Genomic DNA, 15222 nt, shown 5'->3' on the forward strand with positions numbered 1-15222 from the left:
AACAAACTAAAAAAAAAAAAAAAAAAGAACACAGATTTTAGCATGCTCTCCGATGGGATATAGAGGAGAAGGGAGAACATGGCACAGATTACATGAGATATGGTCAAACAGGAAAATATTAACAGGAAACAGAACATGGTGTCTAGCAAGTAAGTGTGTTAGTCGTAAGCGTTTTAATTAATTCTACTGTTATCTCAACCCCTGAGCCCCACGTTGGGCAAAGGGCAAAAACAAACAAGCAAAGGGTGTGTGGAAGTGCAAAGGAAATAAATTACTCTCTACTTCCCACCAACGAGCAATGCTTGACCACGTCCTTGAAGCAGGGCCTCAACGCACGTAGCCGGTGTTCAGGAGGACAGACATTTTCGTAACGAGAACCCACCCCTCTCCTTTTCTTCCTTTTTCCACCTTTTATTGCTGGGTGTGACATCATATGGTATGGAATATCCCTTTGGTTGGTTTAGGTCAGCTGTCCTGGTGATGTTTCTTTCTCACATTTTTGCCCACCCCCGAGGAGGGTTAGAGAGAGCTCTGATGCTGTGCCAGCACTGCTCAGCAGCAGACACAACACTGGTGTGATACCACTGCTGTTCTAGCTACAAGTGCAGAGCACAGCACTGTATGGGCTGCTGCAGGGAAAGGGCACCATCATCAGCGTTGAAGACAGAGGTGAAGAAGGCATTAAATGCCTCTGCTTTATATACATCCCTATATACATCCCTATTTGTGGGGTGACTGATGTGGTTTAACCCGGCAGGCAGCTAAGCACCACACAGCCATTTGTTCACCCCCCTGCTACGAGTGGGATGGGGGAGAAAATCGGGAAACAAAGTAAAAGCTGGTGGGTTCAGATATAGTCAATTTATTAGGACAGAAAAGAAAGAGAAATAATAACAATAATGATGATAATATTAATAATAATATGTTCAAAGCAAGTGATGTACAATGCAATTGCTCACCACCCACTGACTGACACCCAAACAGCGGTGTCGTGCCCTCCCCCCCGCCCCCCCCCCCCCACCACCTTAATTGTTCAATGACATCATATGGTATGGAATACCCCTGCCAGTTTGGGTCAGCTGTCCTGGTTCTGTCCCCTCACAGCTCCTGATGCACCCTCAGCCTGCCCACTGGCAGGACAGAGTGAGAAGCTGAAAAGTCCTTGGCTTAGTGTAAGCACTGCTCTGCAACAACTAAAACATCAGCGTGTTATCACTATTATTCTCATCCTAAATGCTAAAACATAGCACCCTACCAGCTACAAGGAGGAAAATTAACTCTATCCTAGCCGAAACCAGGACCATCCTCATCAAGTAACGGACCAATGTTTTCTCTGGTCCTCCTTTTGCTTTTAATATAATTTAGAAAAGCCCTTTTTATTGTCCCCCACAGTACTGGCCAACTTCAACTAAAATTGACCTTTCACCACCCAAATTTTCTCTCTAAGATGGTGAACAGCATCTCTATACTCCTCCCATGTCACCCAACCTCGCTTCTGGTGACCACACACTTTCTTTTTCATAGAATCATAGAATCATTAAGGTTGGAAAAGACCTTCAAGATCGTGGTCCAACCATCCCCCTACCACCAATATCATCCACTAAACCATGTCCCTAAGCACCACGTCCAACCTTTCCTTGAACACCCCCAGGGACGGTGAGTCCACCGCTTCCCTGGGCAACCTGTTCCAATGCTTGACTACTCTTTCTGAGAAGAATTTTCTCCTCGTTTCCAACCTAAACCTCCCCTGGAGCACCTTGAGGCCATTTCCCCTAGTCCTATTGCTGGTTGTCTGCGAGAAGAGGCTGACCCCCAGCTCCCCACAACTTCCTTTCAGGTAAGCCTGGTCAGTCAAGCCGGTCTTCTGCCCCGCCTGCTTGACTTCTGATATTTTGGAATTGCCTGATCCTGTGCTTTTAGGAGGCAGTGCTTAAAGACTGACCAGCACTGATGGACGCCGACACCTTCAAAAGCAGTTTCCCAGGGGACCTTGCTAACTATTTCCCTTAGTAGCCTGAAGTCTGCTCTCCCCATATCCAGGGCTGAAGTTTTGGTGGCAGTTTTCCTCCTGCCACCAAAAACTTTAAACTCAACCGCTTCATGGTCACTATGACCGAGACAGCCTCCAATTGCCACATCCCCCACAAGACCCTCTCTGTTCTCCAGCAACAGATCTAGGAGGGCACCTTTCCTAGTTGGCTCCCTTAGCACCTGCACCAAGAAGTTATCAACGAGGTGCTTTAAGAATCTCCTGAACCTTCTTATGTCTGCCAAGTTGAAGTCCCTCATAAGGACAAGGGCAGTTGATCTTGAGGTATCTCTTAGTTCCTCAAAGAATAATTCATCGGTGTTGTCATCCTGGCCAGGTGGTCTGTAATAGACTCCCATGACAACATCCCCTTTATTTGTTTGCCCCTTAGTCCTTACCCAGAGGCTCTCAACTTTGCCATTGCCAACTGCAAGCTCCACACGGTCCAGCCCCGCCTTTACGTACAGCACCACCCCACCGCCTCCAGTGTTATTGGCCTCCCTCCCTTCTCTGAGTGTCAGCGGGGGAGTTTCGGGCTGTTTGGCCATGGGCTGTGGGTCCCCTGCAGACTGTGCTAGGATCCAGCTGTCTAACTCCTCCACAGCCTCCCTGATGCTACGCAGCCTTCTCACTGCCTCCTGCAGCTCAGCCACCTGGTGCAGGAGGTCCTCCATGTGGGCACACCTTTTGCAGGCATGTCTGCCACCTGTCCCTGCCCCTGGGGAAAGATCTAGGCATTTCCAGCAGTCAGAAATCTGCACTGTAGCCTCAGTAGCTGTGTCTGGGTGGAGGCATCAGCCACCACTGGGGTAGATGATGCACACCGCACCACCAGAGCCACAGCCTTTGCCCTGAGACAAGTATGCCCACCATTCTGCCTTGAGGATCAGGTAAGGTGCATGTCCTTGGCCTGTGGAGATCTGGGTGAGAGGTGTACTTGGCATCTCCTGCTCAGCCAGTGGAACACCCCTACCTCACAGGGCACCCTCCGGTCAGTCACCCTCTTCACAAACTGACATGCCACGCCCTGTTTGCCCGATCTGTTCACCATGCTCCTAGCCACCCTCGCTCCCTAGGGGCTGCTTATGGGGGAGTGGACGCAGTTACTGCTGGCCCCGCCCACGCTTTGACGGCCGCTCTCGCGTGAGCTCCCAGCCCTCGGCAGGTCTCTGCGCTCCCCCCGGGGCTTCCCCGTCTCAGGAAAAAACCCTTTACGCCGCCACCCCCCACTCCGCTGTGGAATGCGCTCGCTCGGAGCCGATGGCCTCTCGGCAAGTAATTACTGGTGGCGGTTAGACTGCGTTTAAATCTGCCGCCGTTATTGCTGGCCATGCCCACTCCTCGTCAGCTTCTGACGATCCTTTTCCCTTGTTGTGAGGTTTTTATGGGGTCGTGCTGCCATCCAGGGGGCCCTGGACAGGCTGGAGAAATGGGCTGACAGGAACCTCATGCAGTTCGACAAGAAGTGCCAAGTCCTGCATCTGGAAGGAACGACCCCATGCACCAGTACATGTTGGGGGCCACCCAGCTGGAAAGCAACTACCTTTCAGGTAGCTGTAGAGAGCAATTAGGTCTCCCCTGAGCCTCCTCTTCCCCAGACTAAACGACCCCAGTTCCCTGAGCCGCTCCTCATAGGACATGTGTTGCAGACCCTTCACCAGATAAGGTCCTTTTTCCACCTAAGCTTCCTTCTGCCCCACCTGCTTGACTTCCAACATTTTGGAAAAGTGACCAGCACTGATGGAGCTCGATGTCTTCAAAAGCCATTTCCCAGGGGACCTTACTAACTAGTTCCCTGAGCGCTGTGAAGTCTGCTCTCCCCATATCCAGGGCTGAAGTTTTGGTGCAGTTTTCCTCCTATGACTAAAGATTTTCAACTCTACCTCTTCATGCTTACTATGGCTAAAACAGCCACCAATCACCACTTCACCCACGAGACCCTCCCTGTTTACAAGCAGCAAGTCTAGGAGGGCTCCTTTCCTAGTCAGCTCTTCAGTACCAGTACCAAGAAGTTATCATCAACGTGTTTTAGGAATCTCCTGGACCTGCTGGTATCAAGTGTTATTCCCAGTTGATATTTAGCAGATTGAAGTCCCCCATAAGTGTGATAAATTAGTAGGGGTTTGTTCATTCTCCTTGAGAATATAAAGAATCTACTGAGGAGATAAGGTTTCACAACTCACGGCATTGTAACATGGAGACAAATGGGGAAGGGGGCTTGGGTGAACATCCTTGTTAAAACAAAGATTTTGTAAGATACCACCCACCCACCGCAAGGTATCCTGTTTTGCCCCCACCTGAACACAAGCACAATGCATGATCACCGGAGGAAGAATAACGACCCCCAACAACAGACTGCGCAGTCTCAGGACAGGTCTCGACAAGTCGACAGGTCTTGACAAGTCGACAAATTGACAAGTCTCAACAAGTCGACAGGTCTCGACAGGTCTCGACAAGTCTCGACAAGCCGGAACTTCAATGCTATAAAACAGCAACACTGGAAAGGGGAAGTTGCGTGCCGTGGTGGAGCGGAGACTCCCCAGCCGACCAGCGCTGTTTTGCTTGTGTCTGCTTACTTGATTAATAAAATAATTTCAATAGACCAGAAAATTGTGTGGTGTAATTTATAACAATTTGGTGCCGTGACTCGGACGAAGGCAATCTGATTGAAAGACCTTCGGAGGGGGCGCCCCGCTGATTTCAGCGGCCTTCGGTAGGACTACTTTCATTCAAACCCTTCACCGACGAACCCAAAATTAGACACAAGCAAATAAAACCGGTAAACCCCAGGCAACCTTTGTGCATGAAGCCCGAATGAAGACCCACAGGGTGGGTAAGTATAGGCCGGTGATCCGTTCGGTTGGGGTTGGGTATCCCGGAACACAACAAACGAGACGTCCAATTGCAGACGAAGCGAGTGCGGACCCCTCGGTAGTGCGGTTCCCACATCCCGCGAGGGACTGGGCCACGAAAAGGGGGAAGCGATCCATGCGTGTGTGTGTGAAGGTGTTCTGGAAGATGGGACAGAAGAAGAGTAAGCCTTCTGGTCCTATGGGTGGGGTAACGTCTGATGTTAGGTTACCCCGGGATTAATGATTAAAAATTGGGAGGATTCCCCTTTTAGGTGGGGAAGGAATAAAGTAAAAATGATACATTATTGTGTTGAAGTTTGGGGTGGTAAACAGATTCGAGGAGACCACCTTTACTGGCCTGTATTTGGGTCTTTTGAAGATTGGGTTTGTCAGGCCTAAATATTTATGCAAACTCAAAGGAACCCTTTAGTCTGGAAGAAAGTGAGTATGCGCACCTCTGGATAAATTCAGATACGAGGACACATCTATATCCTCTAAAAGAAAAAGGAGGGCGGGATAAAAAGAGAAAGGACTTGGAAGTCCCGACACCACCCCCGCCCTATATTCCACCGCCCACACCAACGGCTCCCGTCCTTAATGGACTCCCTGAATTAGCTAATCCAGGAGAATTGGAATCGGATCATGAAACACAGGGGCCGGTAACCAGAAGCAGGGCAAGAAATCATAAATCTGCTTTAAGGGAGGGATTATATCCCCTACAGGAAATAGAGATGGGGGGACCCCAGCCAGGAATGGAATATGTGGCCATCCCCATTAACTCTGGGGATGTCCGAGATTTTAAGAAAAGGACAGGAGGAGGTTAAGTGAGCTTTAATGGCAACTGGCATAATGTTTGCAGCTGCTGAGGAATAATTCTAACTGGAATAATAACTGTACATTGTATATTGTATATATAAAAGCCCGGGCATTTTTGTTAAAGTATTCTTTTATACATATGTTAATATGTAAATATGTAAATATAAGAACTGCCATTGAGGTGTATGTCTAAGGGAACAAAATTTGCCCAGGCATATTATCGGCTCATCAGGTTTAAATGTTCTCAGTGTAATTGTCAACAGGCAGTTAATTTACAGTGGTCTGATTTTACTTGTGTATCTGTATATTGTGGATTTTGGAGGGATTGGGATTGACTAGTAAAGAGCTTCTAGGAAAACGGTGGAATATTAACCACTGTAGATTACAATAGGAAAAGTTCAAAGCAAAGAAATCCCGAGGAAAAGCCCCCTAGGATGTATACTAACACATTGGAGGGATATAGTGGGGTGAGAGGGTACAGAAAGTAAAGAACTCTTATCAAATATTGTAATCAATGGTGGCCACTTTATAAACTAGAGGATGGAGCGGAGTGGCCCCTAAATGGAACTATTAATTATAACACCATATTACAGTCAATGTTGTTTTTGTGGAAAGGAGGAAAATGGGATGAAATATGGTATATTGATTGATATGTTGTTTCAGTATCTTGGAGGGAAAAGGTATGGAATTAAGTTGGACTCTGACTGAGCCTTTGGTGCTGGTATTAGAAAAGTACGGGCTGGAGAAAGATAAAGGAAGTGTTAAAAGGGTTGCTGAAGGTGTTAAAGGTGTGGCATGTAATATTTAACAGAGCTGTTTGAAATTGAATGAGCAGGGAAAGGTGATGTAGGCATTATCTAAGTAACAGTCTAGAAGTTTTGGTATATTTGCATATTTGCTGTGGTGTTTGGTCATTTTCCCAAGCATCGGGGAGGGGGGAACAGCCTGCTCCACCAGGGGCCTCTCCAGCGGCCGCAGGGGGGCTTCGGCTCCAGCGCCTGGAGCGCCTCCTCCCCCTCCTTCTGCACTGACTTTGGTGTCTGCGGGGGGGTTTCTCGCTCTCCCAACTGCTGTTGAGCAGCAAGTTTTTGTTTGTTTCTTTGTTTGTTTGTTTTCGTGGATGTGCTCTCACAGAGGCACGGACTGTGTTGCTCATGGCTTGGCTCTGGGCAGCAGTGGGCCCCTTTGGGGCCAGATGAAATTGTCCCTTCTCTACCACGGGGAGGTTTCTGGGTTTTTCTCACGGGGGCTGCCACTGCAGTTTCCCACTCCCACACCCCTCACACCCCCCGAACCTTGCCATCAAACCCAATACACTGGGGAACAGCTAAGTCAGTACTGACTTGTAAAGTATCAGGGATTAAATTAACTAATGAAACCCTAAATGCGATAGGGGTAGAAGGGACTGGGATAACAGTGCCACTTTTGGGGAATACTAAGCTGAGACCAGGGGATAAAATGATCACTGGGCAATTATTGTATGTATCCAAGGCGGAAACTAACTTGTTGGAAAGGGATTTGATGATTAAATTGGGCATTCAAATAGTAAATTGTTAGACTGGAATAACAGTGTTATTAATGGAGTGCTCTCTGGCCCTGAGAGCAAACATACATGTATATTCACCTCTGAATGGAAAGACCCTGAAATGGGGGCGGAAGCAACAATATAGGTGGACAATTTTACCTCAGGGGTTTATAGGGCCACCTATCTATTTGGGTAAATTCTAAAAAAAAAAAAAGATTTTGGAGCAATTACAACCTCCCAAGGAGGTATTAATGTTACAGATATGTGGATCATTTTAAGGAAAATTGATACTCCCTGATGGAAGAGAAATGCTGAATAAAGTGATAATGAGGCAAATATTAACTGTTTTACATCAGAAGAGTCATTGGGAGGTGCAAGCAATGTGTGATGTTGTTCTAAGAAAACATGTCTGTGTAGGAATATATACTTTAGGGAAGCACACATGCAGAGGATGTACCATATGTCAAAGGGTAAATAAAAAGGTCTTCTGTAACCTATCTAGAGGGGGACGGGAGCCAGGGCTTTGACCTTTCCAAAGTATACAGGTAGACTTTACTGAGTTACTTGTTTGTCCTAATTGATCACGTGACTGAATGGGTGTAAAGCTTTACTGCAAGGATTAAAGCAGGCCTTAGAGATTGAGTGGGATTTTCACAGCCCCTGGCGCCCCTCCTCTTCTGGAAAGGTAGAGTGAATGAATGGTGAAATTAAGAAACAACTAACAAAACTTATGCTGGAAACTAAGGCTTCTTGGGTAAAATGCTTACCCCTTGCACTGTTAAACATATGGACGCAGCCCAGAACTGATGTAGGAATTTCTCCTTTTGAAATGCTATATGGTATGCCCTATGACTTGGAATTGCCACTTGATCACCCTCAATTCTAATTAAGACTTGGAAAGAGACTTTTTTTTTTAACACCACGATGGGGAAGGCCCCTATGTTGTTTTGCTTACTACAGAAACAGTCGTCTGGACTGCGGAGAAAGGATGGACACATGCCAGCCGTGTTAAAGGACCCATCTGTGACGAGAAGTGGGAGATTGCTCCAGGAAACAAAGACCTGGAGCTCACATTGCGACGAACTTGATAGGTACCATGGGTTAAGGTAGAGGCTTTCCCCTGAAGAACACTACTGCTGCCGAGAAGAACTAAAACCTCGTAGTTGGCTGCAACCCAACTGACGAGTGAGGCAGAGGAGTGAATAAGTGGGGAAAGAAATGGGCCTCAGCCATTCCTATTGGTATTTGGGGGTTCTCGCAGTGATTTCATCCTGCATAGCGACTCAACACCACCCCCACCAACCTTTTAAATGGACTTTAAGTCGATTCGAAGATCAACAGGTTATTGCAACCCAGATAACATCAAGGGGGGGCCAAGCTTTACTTCTACACTATGTCAGCTGATCTCAAGGCCCCGATGCTGGGAATATATGGGATTTTATTTCTGCCCAAGTTCTAACCCGGGAAAGGGGTACTGTAAATGCCTGAACGTGTATTATTGTGCATACCGGGGGTGTGAAACCAATTTTACAGACTGGACACTCAGGGCTGGTCGGGATAAATTCTTACAAGTGGGATATGGGCTGCAAGGTTGTAACCGACAATTGGATCCTTGTTACAGGTGGCGAGGGCATGGTATAGGGTATACAGGAACCTTCCACGGAAATAAAGAAATATGCGAGGTTCTATATATAAATATAACAAACTTGGACGATACTAGCTGGGTACTAGGAAACATGTCAGATTTTACGAACACGGAACAGATAGGGGAGGACTCATACTAATAAAGAAGGAAAAACCTGAGACTTCCAAGGTAGTCGGGCCTAATAAAGAGTTAATAGGGGAAGGTTTGGTTGTCCAGACTGTAAAGATACCTGGGACTGCCCAACCTACTACAGTGTTTTCTAATAAGTTGACAGAGTTCTCCTTTCCCACACTGCTTCCAAGCATTGTGAAAAAAGAAAGGGGTTGTACTCGAGGAGATAACTGAAGGGTGCTGGCTATGTGTAAGTGTTAAGCCCCCATATTCAAATTCTTCCAAGTGCAGTTGGGGTCAGGAAATCGGGATAACTTTGACCCAAGTTACGGGAAAAGGTAGATGTATCGGCACAGTTCCAAGAGATAAAAATGATCTGTGCCGTGCCACTGAAAAAAAAATGTACCAAACACACAAATGGTTAATTCCTGCAAATAACACTAGGTGGGTATGTTCATTGTTGGGAGTCACTCCTTACCTATCTTTAAAATTGTTTAACACATCTCATGATTTTTGTGTACAGGTGGTCATTATACCAAGGATTCTATACCACACTGAAGAGTATATGTATACCCATCACACAGTGGCTGAATACCATCTGGTAAAGATCATACTGGGGTGGTAAGAGATACAATGACTAAATTGCGGGAAGGATTAGAAAAACGCAAAAGGGAAAATGAGGCTCGTCAGAATTGGTATGAATCCTGGTTTAATTACTCACCTTGGCTTACTACCCTGCTATCAACCATAGCAGGGCCCCCTTGTTGTTACTTATATTAACACTGACTTTTGGACCATGTATATTCAATCAAGTAATCGCAATTGTGAAAAGTCGATTAGAAGCTGCTCATCTTATGCTTGTGCGTGCTAAGTATGAATCTCTTGAGCAGGAGGAGGACGATGCAGAAACTTTGATGCTCAGCAAGCAGATATTGCAAAAATTCAATGAACAAAGTATGTTAGAAAAAGAAAAAGGAGGGATTGTGATAAATTAGTAGGGGTTTGTTCATTGTCCTTGAGAATATAAAGAATCTACTGAGGAGATAATGTTTCACAACTCACGGCATTGTAACATGGAGACAAATGGGGAAGGGGGCTTGGGTGAACATCCTTGTTAAAACAAAGATTTTGTAAGATACCACCCACCCACCGCAAGGTATCCTGTTTTGCCCCCACCTGAACACAAGCACAATGCATGATCACCGGAGGAAGAATAACGACCCCCAACAACAGACTGCGCAGTCTCAGGACAGGTCTCGACAAGTCGACAGGTCTTGACAAGTCGACAAATTGACAAGTCTCAACAAGTCGACAGGTCTCGACAGGTCTCGACAAGTCTCGACAAGCCGGAACTTCAATGCTATAAAACAGCAACACTGGAAAGGGGAAGTTGCGTGCCGTGGTGGAGCGGAGACTCCCCAGCCGCCCAGCGCTGTTTTGCTTGTGTCTGCTTACTTGATTAATAAAATAATTTCAATAGACCAGAAAATTGTGTGGTGTAATTTATAACAATAAGTACAAAGACAGCTGATTTAGAAGTATTTCTCAGTTCCTTAAAGAATAATTCATCAGTGTCGTCATCCTGTCCAGGTGGTCTGTAATATACTCCCACAGCAACATCCGCTTCATTTGCTTGTCCCTTAATCCTTACCCAGAGGCTCTCATCCTCATCATCGCCAGTTGTAAGCTCTGTATAGTCCCGCCCCTGCATTACATACAGTGCCACCCCCTTGCCTCATCTGTTCTGCCTATCCTTTCTGAAGAGCCTATAACCGTCCACCGTAACATACCAGTCACAGGACTCTTTTCACCAGCTTTCTCTTATGCCAATGATGTCATAGCTCTGGGACTGAGCCAAGGCTTCTAGCTCCTCTTGCTTGTTCCTCATGCTGTGTGCATTGGTGTAGAGACATTTCAAATGTGCTTCAGCATACCCAGCACCTTGTGGAGCAGACTAAAGGATCTCGCTAGCATGCAGTCCCTCAAATTTTGGCGTGCCATCCCATAGCTTATCACCAGCGAGCCTGTTTTTATCCATTATACCCTTCAACTCTAGCGTAAAGCTCTTTCGATCAGCCCTGATAACTCTTGAGTAAAAATCCTTTTCCCTCTTTGAGAAAGGTGCATCCCATCACATGCCAGCAGGTCTGGTGTCGTGTAGACCATCCCATGATAAAAAAAAAAACAACAAACAAACAATCTGCCTGTGCCACCAGCCTTGGAGACAGGTTTTGATAAGGTGAGTCTGCATGTTTCTTCCAGTATCGTTCCCTGCAACTGGAAGGATAGAAGAAAACACTACCTGTGCTCCTGATCCCTTAACCGATCATCCCAAGGCCCTGAAGTCTCTTTTGATGGCCCTTGGACTTCTTGTCGCAACTTCATTGCTGCCTACATGAAAAAACAATAATGGATAATAATCCGAGGGCTGTACCACCAGGCTCGGAAGTTTTCTTGTAACACTTTTAACACGGGCTCCAGGGAGGCAGCAAACTTCTATAGGAGGTGAGTTTGGTTGGCATATTGGGCCGTCTGTTCCCCTCTGAAGGCTGTCACCAATGACAATAACCCAGCTTTTCTTTCTTAATGGAGGCCCTGAGCAACCTATTCTGGGTGACCCTGATTTGAGCAGAGGGGTTGGAGTAGATGATCTCAAGAGGTCCCTTCCAACCTAAACAATTCTGTGATTTTGTGCAAAAATGAGGAATTCTCTAATTGTTTGTATGTATAAGTCATCTTCAGTCTTCTTTCTGAAGACACCAGTCACAGGACACTGTAACTGTAATAAGCCTCATTTCTGCTCTCTCCATATCAAGCTGAAACCATACCAGCTGAAACATACACTTCTATACCAGCTGAAACCAGGACAGCATCAGTGATGCATTAGCACAGAGACTTACATGATTTAAGAAGTTATTCCCAATTTAAATTTTGTTGATTTTGAAACTGTGAAACTAATTTATGTTAAAAAAAACATCAGATATCACCCAAAGAACCTAAAACAGTGAAAGCTAAATTGCACATACTACAGGAAAATTCTTAGACAAAAGTCATAGTTTTTCACATTTGTTTCCTGTTTTTCCACCTTTTTTTCTCCTCAGTTTCTCTATGCACCACTCTCTCTAACAGTGGAGGGGCTCTATAAGTGACTAATCATGTCAAAGAAGTGTGTGCTGAGCTGGCTGCTTCAGAAGCCTGTTTGTCCCCATCTTGGATAGAGCCAGTTCCTGCCAGCTCCAAAAGGGACTCACTGCTGGCCAAAGCTGAGCCAATGAGCAAAGCTGGTTGCACCTCTGCAATGGCATAGTTGAGGGAGAGGAATAAGAAAAAAGTGAGAGAAACAACTCTGCAGACACCAAGGTCAGTGAAGGAGGAGGTGCTCCAGGTGCCAGAGCAGAGTCCCCTGCAGCCTGTGAAAAGGACCATGGTGGAGCAAGTTGTCCCCCTGCAGCCCATGGAGGACCCCAGACCAAAGCAGGTGGATCTGGACTGAAGGAAGCTGCAGCCCATGGAGAGGATCCCATACAGGAGCAGGTTTTCTGGCAGTAACTGAAGCCCCTTGGGAACCCACACTGGAGCCATCCATTCCTGAAGGACTGTGGCCCGTGGAACAGACCCATGCTGGAGCAGTTCTTGAAGAAGTGCAGCCCTTGGGAAGGACCCATGTTGGATCAGTTTGCGAAGGACTGCATCCCATGGGAGAAACCCCTCGCTGGAGTAAGGGAAGAGAGTGAGGAGGAAGGAGCGGCAGACACAAAGCATTATGAATTGACCGCAACTCCCATTCCCCATCCCTCCTGCTCCACTCTGGGTGGGAGGAAGTAGATGAATCGGGAGTGAAGTTGAGCCTGGGAAGAAGTGCGGGGTGGAAGGATGGTGTTTTTATATATATTTGTTTTGCTTTGTTTTGCTTTTAATTTCTCACTATCCTACTCTGTTATTAATGGGCAATAAATTAATCTTCCCCAAGTTGAATCTGTTTTGACCATGACAGTAATTGTTGAGTGACCTCCCTGTCTTTATCTTGACCAATGAGCTTTTCCATCTAATTTTCTTCCCCTGTCTTGCTGAGGAGGGGGAGTGAGAGAGTGGCTTGGTGGATACCTGGTGGCCATCCAAGGTTAACCCACCACAATATGAATATTCAGTAACTTGAATTAATATAAATTTATATGAGCTATTACACAGATTTCATAGTAATCCACTTTTAGAATTGTGCATATATATTTCTGGTGGTTTGCAAATATTCTAGTTCAAGAAATAAACCCTGAAAACTGCATGTCTTTTTATGTAGCTATTTTAGTTGCAGAAAAATAAAATTGATAAAAACAGGGGAAAAGAGTTTCTTTAGCAGCCTTGTACAAAATCAGTTCTTCGCTACACCTATTGAAATGCATCATTCTGTCTTGCTGTGATTGTTTATTTTCCCCAAATTAACAGGCACCTACCTGTTGCTGAACTGGTACCTGCTGTACTACCTGTGTTGGTACTGCTGCCTGGCCAGCCACAGATGTCTGTAAAGTCACAGTTGAACCTGTGTCTGACCCAGTCTCTGATGTCTGCATCGTGGTCTCTGAATAAAATTAAAATGTAAGATTAGAAGTTCATCACAAACTTTTTTGCTTTTTGTCACTTATCCTTATTAAGATTTAAAAGAAGAATATTTACCCCAAACCAACCTAGGGATTAGCTAAAGATTGTTTCCTGTACTATTTATTACATGAGTACATGGATATACTTCATTTATTTTCTTAAAATGTTTTCTGGCCTAAAATAGTGGCCGTTGGATCTGTCACAGGGCTTGGAGTGGCCACAGGGCCTGTCACTAAGTTGATAGCAGTATCAATGGCAGCTCGATAGGCATGAGCCAGGCCCCAGCATGTTACAATGATTTGTGTTACTTTGGAACTGCCAGAATCATGACACCTTTTTCTCAAGCATTCTGCCAGTTTTTGAGGATTTTGCAGTTGTTCAGGGGTGAATTTCCAAAACACTGGGGGTGCCAACTGCTCTAGATGCCTGCCCATATCCTCCCATACTCCCTGCCACCCACAACTATACTGCCTCCGGGCAGATCTCCGGATGAGCTTCCTAAGTAGTTGTTTAACTTTAAGCAGAACCTGAAGTGCATTCAGCAGGCAGAACAACAAGACTATGCTGGTCTGAGTATCCCAAGGATATTCAATATCTTGGAGAGCTATTGTAGCAAGCTCGGAGGGTAAGAGGGTGGTGAAGGAGGAAGGCATAGTGATCCAGGAGGATACAGGGGTGGTGAAGGAGAAAGGGAGAGTAATCAAGTAAGAAAAAATATCTTCCCCTTTCCCCTCCACAGATTGACTCCCTAATGGAGAAAAACAATAGGTATAATTGCTAATAGTTTCCAAGATACAGTTTCCAAAATACAGAGTCGACGATGTTACTGAGTACAAATACCAAGTTAGAGTCATGACCAGATATCTCATCGTCTCATAAGCCATTGCTACAACACTCAGTACCATAATGATCTGAAACCAGGGCCCGGAGAGGATAAACAACATGACAGAGAGCAAATACGGAAAATAATGTACTATAATACTCAATTTGGAAAACAGGCGCAGCAGAGTTGAGATTAAAGCAATCAGCATTATGACAAGTGACTATTAAGCAGGTCTAATATTTACACCAATTTTAGTTTAACACACTCTGGTCAGATCTGCCGTTATCTCAACCAGGGTCGTGGGTTCGAGCCCCACGTTGGGCGCCAAAAAGACTGTCGTGGTTTAACCCGGCCGGCAGCTAAACACCACGCAGCCGTTCGCTCACCCTCCCCCCTCCCTCTCTGGGATGGGGGAGAGAAATGGAAAGTGAAGCCCGTGAGTTGAGATAAAGACAGTTTAATAAGACAGGAAAATAATAATAACAAAATAATAATAACAATAATAATAATAATAATAATACAATGATGATAATAGGAAAGTAATAATAATATGTACAAACAAGTGATGCACAATGCAATTGCTCACCACCCGCTGACCGATGCCCAGCCTAACCCCGAGCAGTCCTGCCCCCTCCCCCCGGCTAGCCACCCCTATATATTGTTTAGCATGACGTCAGATGGTATGGAATACCCCTTTGGCTAGTTTGGGTCACCTGTCCTGGGTCTGTCCCCTCCCAGCTCTTACTGCACCCCCAGCCTGCCTGTTGGCAGGACAGAGCGAAAGGCTGAGATGTCCTTGGCTTGGTATAAGCACTGCTCTGCAACAAT

General features: G+C 45.9%; 1 protein-coding gene across 2 annotated transcripts in view; it reads right to left on the minus strand.

Moving 5' to 3' along the window:
* The window catches only part of LOC309889563 (transcription factor RFX3-like), a gene marked incomplete at both ends in the record, with an annotated part of 145340 nt that extends 131797 nt beyond the window's left edge, over positions 1–13543 (minus strand). For both annotated transcript variants that reach the window (XM_082782427.1, XM_082782426.1), the window contains one exon: positions 13427–13543. In XM_082782427.1, the coding sequence (XP_082638553.1) occupies positions 13427–13543 (117 nt within the window). The remainder of the gene's footprint in view (positions 1–13426) is intronic.
* Between the last annotated feature and the right edge of the window lie 1679 nt (positions 13544–15222).

Source organism: Aythya marila, assembly GCF_965140915.1.
Source record: "Aythya marila genome assembly, chromosome: W".
NCBI lineage: Eukaryota > Metazoa > Chordata > Aves > Anseriformes > Anatidae > Aythya > Aythya marila.